Source organism: Passer domesticus, chromosome 23 (genome assembly GCF_036417665.1).
Source record: "Passer domesticus isolate bPasDom1 chromosome 23, bPasDom1.hap1, whole genome shotgun sequence".
In the NCBI taxonomy this organism is placed as follows: domain Eukaryota; kingdom Metazoa; phylum Chordata; class Aves; order Passeriformes; family Passeridae; genus Passer; species Passer domesticus.
This window is the reverse complement of record NC_087496.1, coordinates 909,537-923,102: the sequence shown is the minus strand read 5'-3', so window position 1 is coordinate 923,102 and position 13,566 is coordinate 909,537. Positions and strand designations below refer to the sequence as shown.

The 13,566-nt window shown below is 47.9% G+C and overlaps 2 protein-coding genes across 12 annotated transcripts in view; both read left to right on the top strand.

The window, feature by feature from the left end:
* The window catches only part of LOC135285414 (transmembrane protein 45B-like), a 56,197-nt gene extending 55,382 nt beyond the window's left edge, over positions 1-815 (top strand). For both annotated transcript variants that reach the window (XM_064397677.1, XM_064397676.1), the window contains exon 6: positions 118-815. In XM_064397677.1, coding sequence (XP_064253747.1) covers positions 118-235 — 118 coding nt within the window. In that variant the 3' untranslated portion in view covers positions 236-815. The remainder of the gene's footprint in view (positions 1-117) is intronic.
* A 2,036-nt stretch (positions 816-2,851) lies between these two features.
* LOC135285413 (transmembrane protein 45B-like) lies at positions 2,852-12,486 on the top strand. 10 transcript variants are annotated; one of them, XM_064397671.1, is made up of 7 exons: positions 3,546-4,002; positions 7,899-8,018; positions 8,747-8,945; positions 9,206-9,418; positions 10,035-10,219; positions 10,850-10,995; positions 11,251-12,486. In XM_064397671.1, exons 3-7 carry the CDS (start codon positions 8,756-8,758, stop codon positions 11,378-11,380), a joined length of 864 nt encoding a protein of 287 aa, XP_064253741.1. In that variant the 5' UTR covers positions 3,546-4,002; positions 7,899-8,018; positions 8,747-8,755; the 3' UTR covers positions 11,381-12,486. The 10 variants fall into 10 exon arrangements, with proteins under 10 accessions (XP_064253745.1, XP_064253742.1, XP_064253741.1 ...); XM_064397669.1 differs by having other exon boundaries at positions 3,547-4,002; positions 7,847-8,018; XM_064397668.1 differs by having other exon boundaries at positions 3,547-4,002; positions 7,818-8,018.
* The last annotated feature ends 1,080 nt before the right edge of the window (positions 12,487-13,566 follow it).

Here is a 13,566-nt window from a genome sequence, read left to right as displayed (position 1 = left end):
AAAAAAACCACTCAATCCCCCATCAATAGCATTTTAGAACCTCTAGAATGAGGGTTCTGGTGAGTGGCATTAGGTTGGGGTTTTCTCTAACAATGATTTATTGCTTCTGTGCTGCAGCTGCCTCCAGAGGCTCCGGAGAGGCAGTGGAGAGCCCTACATCAGCCTGGGGGTCCGGCAGCAGAAGTGTGACAGCAGCTCCCAAGCTGCCTTCTTGAATGGCTCCGATGAAGAGTGAAGAGGGTACAAACTCCTGCTCCAAATGCATGAACAGTCCCTTTTCAGAAGAAACAAATCAAATGAAATATTTTTGTTTTGGAAAAGTGAGAGGTGCCCCCGTGGTGCTGCTGGGAGGAAGGCTGAGCATACAGGGGTGGCTGCCCTCCATCCATACCCAAATATCTCTAGCTCAGACATGGGCAGAGCTTGAAGTGATTTTTAGCAGCAAAACAAAGCATGGAAATTCAGCATGACAAGATTACTTCATCCTGTGGGCTCCCCTGTATGCTCCCATAGGGATGGAGGGCATCCTTTGGCCAGCTGACTTTTCCAACAGCCTGAAGGCTTTGACCTGCTGTGATTGAAGTCAGGGAAATCTCCAGGCTGAGGTCATGAAGAAAGGCATCACCCCAAGGAGGACGACTAAGAGAGTGTTGGATGTGAGATTATGGCAATTTTTGCAACACCAGGGCTTGATTGAACACAATACCAATGTTATTACTGAAGCTTTGAACTAAAGAGGGGTTTTGTTAATCATTTTCATGTTCACTTAAAGACTGAGTGAATAAATGTGAAATAAAAAATCCTCACTAAGCTGATATCCTTAAATTTAAGACTGATAAATTGTAGAGTGTGTAATAATAGCTTAGAAAAATCTATCCCTCAGAACTGCAAAGCCCAAAGAACTGTAAAATACATAGCTATGCAGCAGGGATTCATGAAATGTCCCAGTTTTCCATTGAAAATAAACCCCCTTAGCTTAGAAAGCAAGATGAAACAAGCACATAATTTGTTTTAGGCTGCCTTTACTAGCTAATTTCTTGCAAAAAAGTACCTGGAATGTCACCTCCTGGACAGGAGGAAAATATGCTAATATGGGAATTAAAAAAATTACATATGTACATATATATGTATAAATAAATAAAATAACCACCAGTACAAGGTAAATTGCCTTTGTTCATGTCTCAAACCCCAGGGCTGGAAGAATGCTCTGCACTGAGATCTTCTCCCATCTGTGTGGTGGGGGTTTGCAAGAGATTTTTGTGCTCATGTTCATGACTGCACAGGCCCAAGGGAAGGCAAAGCTTGTCCTTTAACCCTTTTCGCTTTGTGCAAAGAGCCTGTCACAGACTATAGAGACTGCAGCCTGGATTTTATTTCTTATTAACTATGCTATAAAGAGTAGCTTTCCTTGAATGGCAGCTTTCCTGTATATCCACTTACAAGCTGGTTTGTTTTGCAGGGCTGGATACTGGGAGGTGCAAACAGACTGGGCGTGATGAGAGTGAAGCAGCAGAGCTGCATCTCCATAAATCCATCTCATAAACTCATGACTGGGTCTCATGAGTTGTAACCACTGAACATGAGGAGCATTTTGTAGATGTCTTTTATTATGCCAAGGCAGAATAGTTTTTCCAAACATCACAAATTCCTCTGGCTGCTGTGGGGAGACACAAACCATTCTGCAGATGCCACCTGCTAATGGCAGAGACCCCCAACCCCCTGTGAGGAAGGGGACAAACCAAGTTAATGGGAGTGCTGCAGGACAGGAACGGGTTAATTGAAGAGCAAAAAGGCCTTGTGAGATGCTCTGAATTATTTCTGGTCTTTTGTGAATTATTTTCTTTTAGGAAACAGCCCAAGCATCACTATTCCCATTAAACAGCCAGGGGAGGGCAGCAGCTGCTGTTGGACTAGGAACAGATCCAAGCTGGATGCAGTCATCTTCCTCCTACCCAGCCTCGAAAGTCAGAGGTTTTTCCATTCCAGAGCACAGTGAAAGCACAGGGCACAAATGAAAGCTGACTCTGGTTTTAAAAGCACACTTTGCTTTTGGAATTGGGATAGGGTTTATTTAATTCTTCACAGCTCTTATTCAAGTTGCTGTGTCCTTTCCCCCTCCTTTCTTTGGCCCCTGTCACTGTATGGCAACAAAACACCTTTTTCCTCCACAGCACCGGGTGTCTGGAATAGTTTCTGTTTGCCTCATTAACTCCCTGCTCCCACAAACATCCCAGGACTGTCAGCAAAGCACTCACTAATTTGTTTTCCAGCTCTGGAGCACATTCTTTTCTGAAGTATGAAGGTCAGGAAAGGAGGAGAGATCCAGCCTATGATTAAGGAAGGAAATACAGTTTGAGTTCATTTCTGCATGAGAATTAATGATTTTAATTTCAACTAGAAACAGTTTGTAAATAGTTTAGGTACCCAACAAGGTCTGAAGGTATCTGGATCAGCGGTACAGAGATGGTTTATTACATAGAGGTGCAACCTTAAGCCATCCTCACAGTTATTTCTTGAGTGATGGATACTTTAGGACAGTCCTAGATGGAGACTTGCTTTTAATACAACATTAATATCAAACAGTTGTTCTGGATCATGTTTTTCAGCAAATAATATTTGGACTTGATGATCTTTGAGTTTTTCTCCACCTAAACCATTCTATGATTCTATAAATTGAGTTAAAGTGTCTCTGTACTGGACCCATTGGCCATGCAGCTGGAGTGGGCTGGGAGTGTGCTTGTATCCATATCCACACTGATTTTAAAAAGAGTGGGATCCCTAGGTGGTGTCTCAGGGATGTTTTTTTTCTTGTGTAACTGTAGTCTGATGTTTGATTTTTTCACTCAGGTGTCCTGTTCATCCACGGTCGGAAGAAGCTGCTGATCCTGCCCTTCTCTTACAAAGGAGCCCGGACAAAACCTCCAAAGCAGCCAAAGATCCTGGCAGCTGCTCTTCCTGCAGCTGGAAAGGCAAACCCTCCATCAGGAGCCAGCACAGCCCATCCACGAGCCACTCATTCCTGGGGCAGAGATAGGATCTCTCACTGCCACCCGAACAGCTACTTTTATGTGAGGCTGAAATGAAGGTGTAGCAGCAGAACAAGCCCTACCTCTGCTTTTATCACCTGCTTTACCTCCTGTTGCCTGTTTATGAAAGCTGGTGTTAACATTCGTCATAATAATAATAATAATACTTTGCACTTCCCAAACAACCATCCGTCTACAACACTTGAGCTGCTGGCAAACCTTTAATTAGATCGTGCCTCCCACCACCCCCAGGAAGGAGACAAACATTATCACATTTTTTCATTAGCACTGAGGCTGATGATGAACCTTCGGGGAGAAGATGTTGCAGTTACAGCTGAGAGAAAAAGAAAAATCCAAAAATAAGAAATCAAATTCAATTCAGGGTTTAGCTTGAGGAGCTGAAGGGAGTCAGACACAGCTCTGCCACCCTCAGTCTTTTCCTAGGAGTAAGTAGTGGTATATTCCTAAAGAACTGAAATAGAATCCCATCCATTTGTGGCTACAGTGATTTTAGCATGCATGGAGTTTCAGTGACCTGCTAGGGGATTTTGGGGGATTTGCTATCTTTTCTTCCAACCACTTGTCAGAGTTAAATCCTCATTTTTCTCATGGGGATTGTTTAAAAGAAACCTCCTTTTCTCAACTGTTTAAGGCACTGAAAACTTCCTTCACTGTCTATAACTTAACTTACCCTTTTTATAGAGGCTTTCCCTCTGGTCTTTACTCTTTACTGGCCCTTTATGGAAACAGGCATCTCTGTGTAGATACTTTCCAGCTGGGCCTTGTTCTTCCTGTCACTCTGCAGCTGCTGCACTCCCACTTCATCTTTCCCCACTTTCTCCAAGGGCTTGACTCCCACTGCTTGGGAGGCAGCTTCTTGCCCTTTGGGGTAGTGGTTTGTAGGGGTAGGTGGTTGCAGAAAGGAAAACTGAGCTGAAAGAGGTCCCCTTCAGCAGATGCTGCTGCTGCAACAAAGGTATGGTTTTCATCCTGCATTATCTTCAGGGGTAGCTCTGTAAGGAAGAACTCCCATGAGGGTTGTATTTCTCCCTATGCTTGGATTTAATGTTGTAACTAGTTCCGAAGCTTAGGCGTGGGTAAAACTGCCATTTGTGGAAGCTCCTTTGCTACTGTGAGCTTCCCAGGACCCTTTTGCAGGTATACTCATCCCTGTTCCACTCATCCTGCTTCTCAGGCACCGTTGGAAGTAAGCAGTGATGGGTGTATGGCACAGCCTCTTTTTTCTGCCTTCCTCCCACTTGATATGAAGATAATGGGAATAAAAGGCTCCTGGCTATGGCTTGGTGGCTTTTCTGGCTGTGCTGGACCACAGCCCATCACCCTGGGGAGGTTGCTTTGCTTCTGTACTGCTCCATCCTTGGGTTTCTGTGGGTTGCTGGCTCTGGGTAGGGCTGGTCCTGCAAGCTTGCTTGGGGTGGGTTTGGCAACACGAGTGAGAGAAATATACAACTTCCTAGGAGAACTGCTGGTTTAGGAATGTGGCTGTGCCAGGGTAAGGGACTTGGGCAGGGCACTGGGGTGATGCTGAATGTTTCTGCATCATCACCTCAATATTGTGGAAGGACATGAGGACACTTGGGTGGCCTGAGGTACTTATTTGCCTGAAGCACTTGCACTGCTCATCTCTGCAGCCATCAGTGGGATGGGCAGCAGCTTCAAGGTGGCTTGTGTTTGTGGTTGCTTGGTGAAGGGCAGTGTTGTTGTATTAGAGAGGAAAAGAGTGGAAACAGACTGCTGTGTCCTGCCTGTCCATCTTTTGGGGGAGAGAGGGCCATGGCCCCCATTTCTCAGCTGCTGTGGGCTGGGAGGTGAAGGTCACAAAGGCTCTGCTCTGGTTTGCGAGCTCCTGGCCCAAAATCTGTCCTCAGGCAACTTTTATAAGATTGGACCCCATAAAAGGGTTATCATGTTCCTGGCAACCCAAGTCACAGACTTCAGCAGAGCCCTGTCAGACCTTACTGCCACCTTCTCTCTGCTTGGCTCTTTCCCCAGTCATCCCCAGCCCCATCCTAACAACAGATACACATAGTTGCCATGGGAACAGGAATTGGCTGCTTATTCTGATTTTTGTGGCAAACTCCAGGAGAGTTGCTGGCTGTTTTTTTTAATAGCAGGCAGGAGGTGGCCCAGGTTGTGAAAGGTGGTTGACTCAGGGCGCTTTGAACTGGCCCACAGGATGTTCAGCTCCAAACATCCTGTCTGAGGGGCACCTCCCTATGGTGGCTTCTCCTTTTATCTGCCTCTTCTGAGTAATAACCTCCTTGCTGACACATCTGGAGAGAAAGAAGGACAGGCAGGAGTCACAGGTAAACTCTTCCATCTGTCAGTTGGTGAGCAGCTGTGCCGTGGGATGGACATGGCTGCTGGAACTTGGAAAGAAGGAACATGGGGAGAACATCCATGAGAGGCAAGGGTTCATTGTGATGACAGCTGTGAGTGGGGCTGGTGGAACTGGTGCTGATGGTGCCAGAAATCTCTGGCTTTAGCCATTTTTATGGGGGATTATTGTGTTTTGGAGCTGCTTGATAGCAGAGGATGGAAGTTGTTCAGCCTGAAGAGGAGAAGGCTCTGGGGAGGCCTTGGAGCCCCTTCCAGTGCCTAGAGGGGTCCCAAGAGAGCTGGAGAGGGACTTCTGGAGTGTCAGGACAAGGGGATGGCTTCCCACTGCCAGAGGGCAGGGATAGAGGGGATATTAGGAGGAAATCCTTCCCTGAGAGGGTAGGGAGGCCCTGGAACAGGATGCCCAGAGAATCTGTGGCTGCCCCTGGATCCCTGGAATGTCCAAGGATGGAGGAGGAGTCACAAAGAGAAGACTCCCAAATGTCTGCTGCCAGGTGCTGAGCTTGTCCTCTGCACACAAGCTGGCTGTCCTGAAATGCTGATGGGTGCTTGTAGAGAATGCTGGCATATCCAGAGGGACAGCAGCAATCCCCTCCACTAGAGCCAGTGGGGTGTCAAAATCATGGATGGTGATGGATTTGGAGCTGCAATGGCTCCAGAGGAGAGCCTGGAAGTTGGGCAGGAATGCTGTCCTTCCCAAGCTGAGCCTGAGGAGGCTGTGAGCAGTCAGGCACGGCTCTGGAAGGACAGCAGGCAGCTCCCAGGGGCGACTGAGCAGGAGCATCACAGTCTGGAAGCTCTGGAGGGAGAAGGGCAGCTCAGGTAATAACTTCTGTCTGCAGCCATATTTCAAGTGCTCTGACAGACAGAGCAGCTCCCAGGAGAAATAAATAACCTGATGTCTCTGCTCTTTGCTGGCTGCCACTTCCATGAAGCTAAATGAGCTTTTATGTGAGTGTGAGCTCCAAAGCTGGAGTGGGGAAAGCCAGTGGGTCAGGGGTGTCAGGGTTGGGCTTGTTGGGCTGATAGAGGGGCTCTGTGAATGTGGGGGTTGTTTTTCTGTGCTTCAAATATGTGAGCTGTGCAATCGGACTGTTGCTTGGAAACGTCTGGTTTTGCTGCAGAATAGTGGCTGTTTTATAAAAGGAGGGTTTTTTTGTTTTTTTTTTTTTTTTTTTTTTTTTTGTGAGTGAGTTACATGCAAACTGCTGCTTGTCTGATGGTGCTACAAGAGGGATACCCCAGGACATGGCTGGATTCTTAGAAGTGTTAGAAGGTTGGAAGGGGCTTGGAGCAATCTGGTCCAGTGGAACATGTCCCTGCTCATGGTAAAGAGATGAACTCTAAGGTCCCTTCCAGCCCAAACCATTCTGGGGTCTGCGGTAGCTGTTGAAGAGCTGTTTCCAGTTGCTGGAAAGCAAAGGATACTTGTGACAACTCCCCAAAGCCTTGCTGGATTGGGCTGCAGAGGGGTTGTGAAGCAAGGGGGTCGCTGGTGCTACAAGGAAGAGTGAGGCTGCTCTGCTGGGGAGAGGGATGGTCAGGGTAGGAGATTCCAGGGACAGCTCTGAAACAGCAGATTGGGTCTGCTACTAACTCAGGCCAAGGGGGACATGCCAGGTGGATGTGGGGTGACAGATGCCCAGGTTTATCCTGGATGCTGGTGTGGCTTGGAGCAGCCTCTGGGGCTGCAGGTGGGACACGTTTGTCATTTCTGGGCTCTGGGATATCTCTGCTCTCCTTCTCGCCTCCACTTCATGCCAAATTAATGTTCCTGACATGTCTCTCAGTCAGGGTGCACTCCAGCTTTAGGCTGTTGCCCTTGCAGTCACAAGTAGGACAATGGTAAAATTTGGTTATGTATCATGCTGTTGTGCTATGCTTAAATGCACTTTATTGTTAAACACTTCAGATGTAGATGTCTGTGCAGGGAAGATAAGTGTCCTGGCTGGAGTGCCAAGGGTATAATCAAGAAAGATGTGGGTTCTCCTGGGGCATCAGCCACCTCACCCTAATGCAGGCACCCCAAATAGAGCAGAAAGCCATCCCTGATCCCCAGCTCCTGGATGGGACATTTCTCACCTACCTAAAAGGCTGTTTACTATTTTCCATCCTGAAAGGAAACCTTAGCATAGATTTGAGCCTTTTCCAGATTGCCTGTGTTGCAGAAATGCAAAGGATGACAGTGGTTTCCACATTCCAATCCTGTGTTTGCCACACAGAGCTGAGCCAGTCTGACCCATGCCGGCTCTGCAGCCACAACCTGACCTGGAACGTCTTGCAGAGCTCTCCCTCACCTCAGGCACTCGCATGCCACATCCTACCCTTGTTTTGCAGTGCCTAATTACTTTCTAGTGTGGGAGGACTCGGAGAACGTGCTGGAGTTGTTCATCCAGCCTTTGTGATTTGCTTTGGTATTTATAAACACAGTGAGGATGTGATCTCTGATGCAAGGGCAGGTCGGTGTGGAAGCTTTGGAATGAGTAATGCCTTCCTCTGTGCACATCCAAGCTGCAGAAAAGCACCGGAAACCCATGAGGAGGAGAAAAGTGAGTCCTCCTTAGGTGGTAGAAGCTTACAGAGAGCAAGGAGCTCTAGTGGTCATTCTGGAGGGAACAAGACCATCCCCAGGTAAAACAATGCTATAAACAGTTTGATCATTATTTATTCCTTTCTGTGCTCACTACACTGGGATTTTTCTAAGGAATTTTGTTATGGCTGAAATACTTTGCAGGATATAAATTTGCTTTACCTTTGCTCCTCTCCATCCTACTTGGTTGGTACTCTGGCATTGATCTGACTTAGTCAAGGCTTTCTTTATGCTTCTTTCTAGAGAGAGGAAATCTCTGTGTTAAATCACCACTTGTGTGCCACACAAAGGTTGTGTGGAATATGCATAAGGCTCTTTTTCTAAATGTTAATGGTTCCTGGGTTGCCTCCTCCTGCAGAAAAAGCCTTCACTGGCTGGAGATCCTAATCCAGCACTGGATTCACGCCCTGGTAATTGCCTAGTTTGGAGCAAGTTTATGGTCTAAGGAAATAATTGTCATGTTGCTTTTTATTGGTAAAAAATTGGTTGTGCTTCCTCTTCTAATAGCTGTTACGCTTTCTTGGGCACTACTGTATTGTTTTCTGGCATGAAGTTCTGATGATTTTATACACAGCTACATAAATACATATATACACACATGTACACAGTGGCAGTTTCCCTGTGCTGATATCCCACTTCTGACATTCCCTGTTTGCACCTGAGCCATGTGCACCTGCTCTGTTGTGATGTTGATCCCTGGGGATGCTGAGCAGCCCAACTCCTTTGGGGATGCTTTAGGTTGGTCCTCAGCTATTGTTTGTCCTTGCAGGTCCAGAGAATGAGCTCGATGCCAACAACTTTTTTGGGCAGTGCCCTCCGGGGCACTTTCTTCTTCGCCTTTGGCCTGTGGTGGTCGGTGAGGTACCCCCTGAAGTACCTCAGGAGGAAAGGGGGTGCTGAGGGCCAGCCGGGCCGTGGGCACGCAGAGGTCTTCGAAGGCACAGTCAAAGCTTTCTTTGCTCTAGTAGGTAAGAGAGGGTGATGATCAGTCTGTGCCCCAATATCTACTAGCACAGCAGCAACTCTCCCACAACACTGGGCCTGTTTTAGGGGGAAACATCTGGTATGGGAGGGCTTAGGGACGTGCTTGTCGTACACCCTGGATGAGGAGCTTGCTGTCGTTCTCCTGGACAACACCACCACAGCTCCACACCTGCAAAGGAACATTCCCTCAGGCTTGTCATTTCCCCATGTATAAGGAAAAGTGACCTTTTCTCTCTTTGTCCAGGGATACTGGTGGAGCAGTTTGTCCCCAGTGGTCCCCACCTGCAGCTGTACAGCCCCAAGACGCACAGCTGGACTGACCTCACCCACTGGCACTACTCCACCATCTACCTCTTCTTCCTCCTCTCCGGCATCACAGATGTGGTCTCACACTCCCCACTCAAGCTGCCCCCTGGCTTGGACCGGCTCTCGCTGTCCCTGGCTCTGCTTGTGGAAGGTGAATTGCACCTGGTGCTAAGGGAGGACACAGAATAAGGAATTGTTGCAGTGCTCATGGGTGTGACAGCTCCCGGGCAGTATGGGGGCCACTAAGGCAGACCTGCAGGGGGTGTGGATGCACGATGACACTGGCTTTGTGACAGTCACCCCCCCTCCCTGCTCCTCCTAAAGATGGATATAACCATAGCTGGATGCCACAGGGGATCTGTTCTTCTCCTGGGGGCCAGCAGCTGTCTCACTCTGAAGTTACAAAAAGGTGTAATCCTCCCACCTTGGTTGGATGCAGAGGGACAGATCCTGATACAAAGCTCCCCACCATCTTTTGAGCTCAAGGTGCCCATCCCTGTTCTCCTCCTGCAACCCTGGCTGGGACACAGGGATTCCCCCACGTAAAGGGGCTCAGAGACCTCCACAGGTACAGGGGTTCCTTGGGAGCATAGCTGATCCAGTGCTGGGGCTGCCTGCTGATTGCAGAGGAAAGGTGGTGACAGCAGCTGGTGGCTCTCTGGTTCTTCCCCCCAAGGCAGATCGTGGAGCCTAAGAGTGAACTTTCAGATGATTTAGAGAGAAAAATCCCAGGGTATCCTTTGCTAACACAGGGTGGATCTTGGCAGGTTTGCTCTTCTGTTTCCGTGACTACAGTGATGCTATGCTGGACCAGCACCTCCACTCCCTGCTGGCCATGGCCATCTTTGCCGGAGCCTTCTGTGCCCTCCTAGAGGTATTCCTCCGAGACCATATCATCCTGGAGACATTCAGGACCAGCTCCTTCCTTCTCCAGGGCTCTTGGCTTTGGCAGGTCAGTGTGTATCCAGCATTCTCCTCAGTTCATTGCATCCAGGAAGGCAAGTGGAGTGGGGTTGCCCCTGTAGGCACACCTGTTAGGGTTAAACTTCTAGGCTGTTCAAATATATTTGTAAATAAGAAGAGGAAATGAGGCTCAGTGCCAGAGCTGCCATCGTGAAGTGCATGTGTAATGTAGCAGCATGGACAGACCTGGAAATGAAAGGAAAATGGAAATTGGAGCCCACAAGGGAAGGAAACAACAATCATGAATTTTTATTAATTTTATTAGGTCCATTTTCTTCCTCTGTTTGTTCCAAGTAACTGGAAACATCTGGAAATCTCTCATGTAATCTCCCAGCTTTTGGTGTAGGAGGATATGCACAGACTGCCAATGTCACCTTTTGGATGTCACCCTTTTCCAGGATGCTGGGCTTGCACTGCAAGCCCTAAGGATTATCTGCAGAGAATCCATCCCCTCCTGACATCTTTGTGTCAGTGGCTGGGGAAGCCAAGGGCAGTGTCCCAGGTGTTGCTTGGGGTTACAGTGCCTCTAGTCCACAGTCAGCTGCAGCAGGTGGGGTAAAATCAGGAGGAAAACAGGAGGGATGTGCTAAATCCTGACTTCTCCTTCATCTGTGACCAGATTGGGTTTGTGTTGTCCCCTCCGTGGGGAGGACCAGGCTGGGACCAGACTGACTCCAGCAACCTCTTGTTCCTCACCATGTGCTTCTGCTGGCACTACATGGGTGCTCTCGCCATTGTGGCCGCCAACGCTGCTGCATCCCGCTGGTATGAGGGGGTCCTGACACAGTGCTTGGGCTGGGATGGCCAAGAGCAGCACCCAGATCCAACAGTGGGCTGGGAAATCCATGCACCAGTGTCTCATGGGATATGGAGTGTGGGTGTCCATGCATATCCAAACGTGGCTTGGCTGGAAGGGGTGGGCTCTGTGCTACCACAGAGCACCCTTCCCAAGCAGGATGGGGTAGCCAGTGGCTCTCACTACCCACAGGTCTCTGACCATTGTCACTGTCTCTCCTGCAGCTGCAATGAGTCCTGCCAGCTGAAATTTGGGGACATCGACGTAGAGTTGGACTGTGGCCTGTGCCTCCACAGAGGAAAGAAGAGCTCCAGTGGCGCCTTGCTGCCGGAGAGCAGCTTGGATGACAAATGAGGCTGTGGTGTGCATGGAAATCTCTTCCCTGGTGGTTTAGAGCTCTTGAGATGAGGTTTTTAATTAGTCTTGATAAATTACAGCAGCACTTGACAGTGGAGCATCAGAAGTAGGAGGCAGGACCCTGAGGCAGAGCATGACGGGAGATACCAAGTCTTTCCTTGTGCATCCCTTTGGTAGCCACAAGCTCTTAATTCTCTGAGCTGCAACTCAGGCTGCAGACTGCAGGACTAGTTTGCTGTTGGAGTCCAACTGGAGTGGCAAATCTGACTATTTTTTCCAACATTTTCCCTTCTGCTTCCTCAGAAGGGAGCCAAGCCAGGGTTCAAAGCTCCTTGTGGCTATCGTTCACTCTGATGTTAATGGAGAGGGTTTTGTACTAAGCTGAATGTACAATCTGTGATCACCAATAAAGTGCTTTAATACATCTCCATGGATCTCTTGAACACTGTGCTGCAGACTGAGGTGTTGGGGAAGATGATACAGGAAAGCCTTATAAATATGATTGCCTGGCAAAAGATTTTGAGAATATGGAAACTATAAGTGAGATTGAAATGAAAGCAAGCTTTGAGATACCTTACTTACTGAACAACTGGAAAACAATGGCATGGCTGGCTGAAGGTAATCCCCATTTGATGAAACAATACCCTCTGTTTGCAGACAGGTCCAAGGGTCAGAGCAGACCCTAGCAGCTTAGCAGAAGGGGTCCAAAGAGTAGTTTTTTAGGGTTTAAAATGTAACACAGTATGGTAATGTAATGATTCTTATAGGCCGTATGTAAATGCCATAGGATTTGAGTCTTGTATTAGATTGGTTAGTAAGAATTAGAATATTCAACACAGAAGAAGATTTATTGTATTGTAACGGGAACCATTCCTTCATTCTCTCTTCATTGTCTTCATCCTTTCTTTACCACACTCTTGCTCTCTTTCTCTTCATTCTCTCTTTACCACACTCTTACATTCATTCTCTTTACGCTTCCTCACTCTTTCTCTCTCTGCTGCTCTCTTTACCTCTCTCTTTGGGGCCTGCTCTGAGCTGCAGCTGGCAGCTCCAAGCAGGGACCCTGCACCCACGCCCTCTGCAATAAACCACAAGTCCCAAGACCTGGCTTCAGAGATCTCTCGTCTGCATTTGTCCCCGCCATCCTGACCCCCTGCACTCCTACACTGAGACAATGTTGGCATCAAAATGGTTTGGGCAGTGGATGAAATATCTGAGGGGTGGGACTGTGTATGATTTAATGTGGATAAATCTGCCCAGGGAAGAGTGGGTGGCCAGTGGATGGAAAGGATGGAGGGTAGCTGCTCTCCTGCTTGTTTATCATCAGAAGCTGAGTTAGGCACATGAACCAGGGGGTTGGTGTGTTCCTGGGAGATGGGATGTTTGCTGGGCAGGGGCTTGGTTGAGAGACCCTTGAAGAAAAATGATGGTTTCAGCTGGCTGGGGGTGGATGTATGGATGGTCTTGGGAAGTCTCTGAGCGCCCTGCAGTGATTTCAATTTTTCTCCAACACCTTTATTCCCTGCTTGGAGCTGGTCACTTCCAAACAAAACCCTCCAGTTAGGGGGGTCTGCCTTGCTGTTGGACTCTCCTTTTGTCTGCGGCAGAACAGTGTGGGGAGATCCTGCTGGCAGGGAGATGGAGAACAAAACCGAATTTAAAAGATAGCATTAGGAGGATTAGTGAAAGAACATCACTAATCATCATCCAAAAGATCATCATCAGCATCAAAAATGTTTGTGCCACGCCCTTGGCTGAGTGCTGGGCTGGGTGAACAGGGGAGCACCAGTAGCTCTGATTTTATTATCTTCCAACACATTTACTGTATTCCCCTAAGAAATGCAAGAGACAATTTAGTCTGAACACATCCCTGATGTTCTGCACAGGCTGGGAGGAAAGAAAAATTCCTCCTGCCTCAGACCAGTTGCAAGTCTCAGCTCCATGGGGGCTCCCTGGAAGAGTGAGTACTGCCTATTTAATTTTTTATTTTGCATTTTATTTTTATTTTTTATTTTATTTTTGGTTTTTGTTTTGTTTTGGGGTTTTTTTTTTGGTATTTTGTTCTTATATTTTCTCCTTTTGGAGCAAGGCTGGAAGAAGACCAATGCTTTGTGTCCAGAGAAAAGCCTCAAGGAGCAGAGAAAACCAAGTGCAATACTTTGGGGTCCCACGTTTGTCAACCA

What these genes read in the sequence shown, in the direction of transcription:
- LOC135285413 (XM_064397665.1), top strand. Translation starts at nt 8,280, where the DNA reads ATGCATAAGGCTCTTTTTCTAAATGTTAATGGTTCCTGGGTTGCCTCC. An exon ending in CCTGGCTCTGCTTGTGGAAG is followed by an intron (nt 9,419 to 10,034) that starts GTGAATTGCACC and finishes GGATCTTGGCAG; the next exon opens with GTTTGCTCTTCTGTTTCCGT. An exon ending in AGGGCTCTTGGCTTTGGCAG is followed by an intron (nt 10,220 to 10,849) that starts GTCAGTGTGTAT and finishes ATCTGTGACCAG; the next exon opens with ATTGGGTTTGTGTTGTCCCC.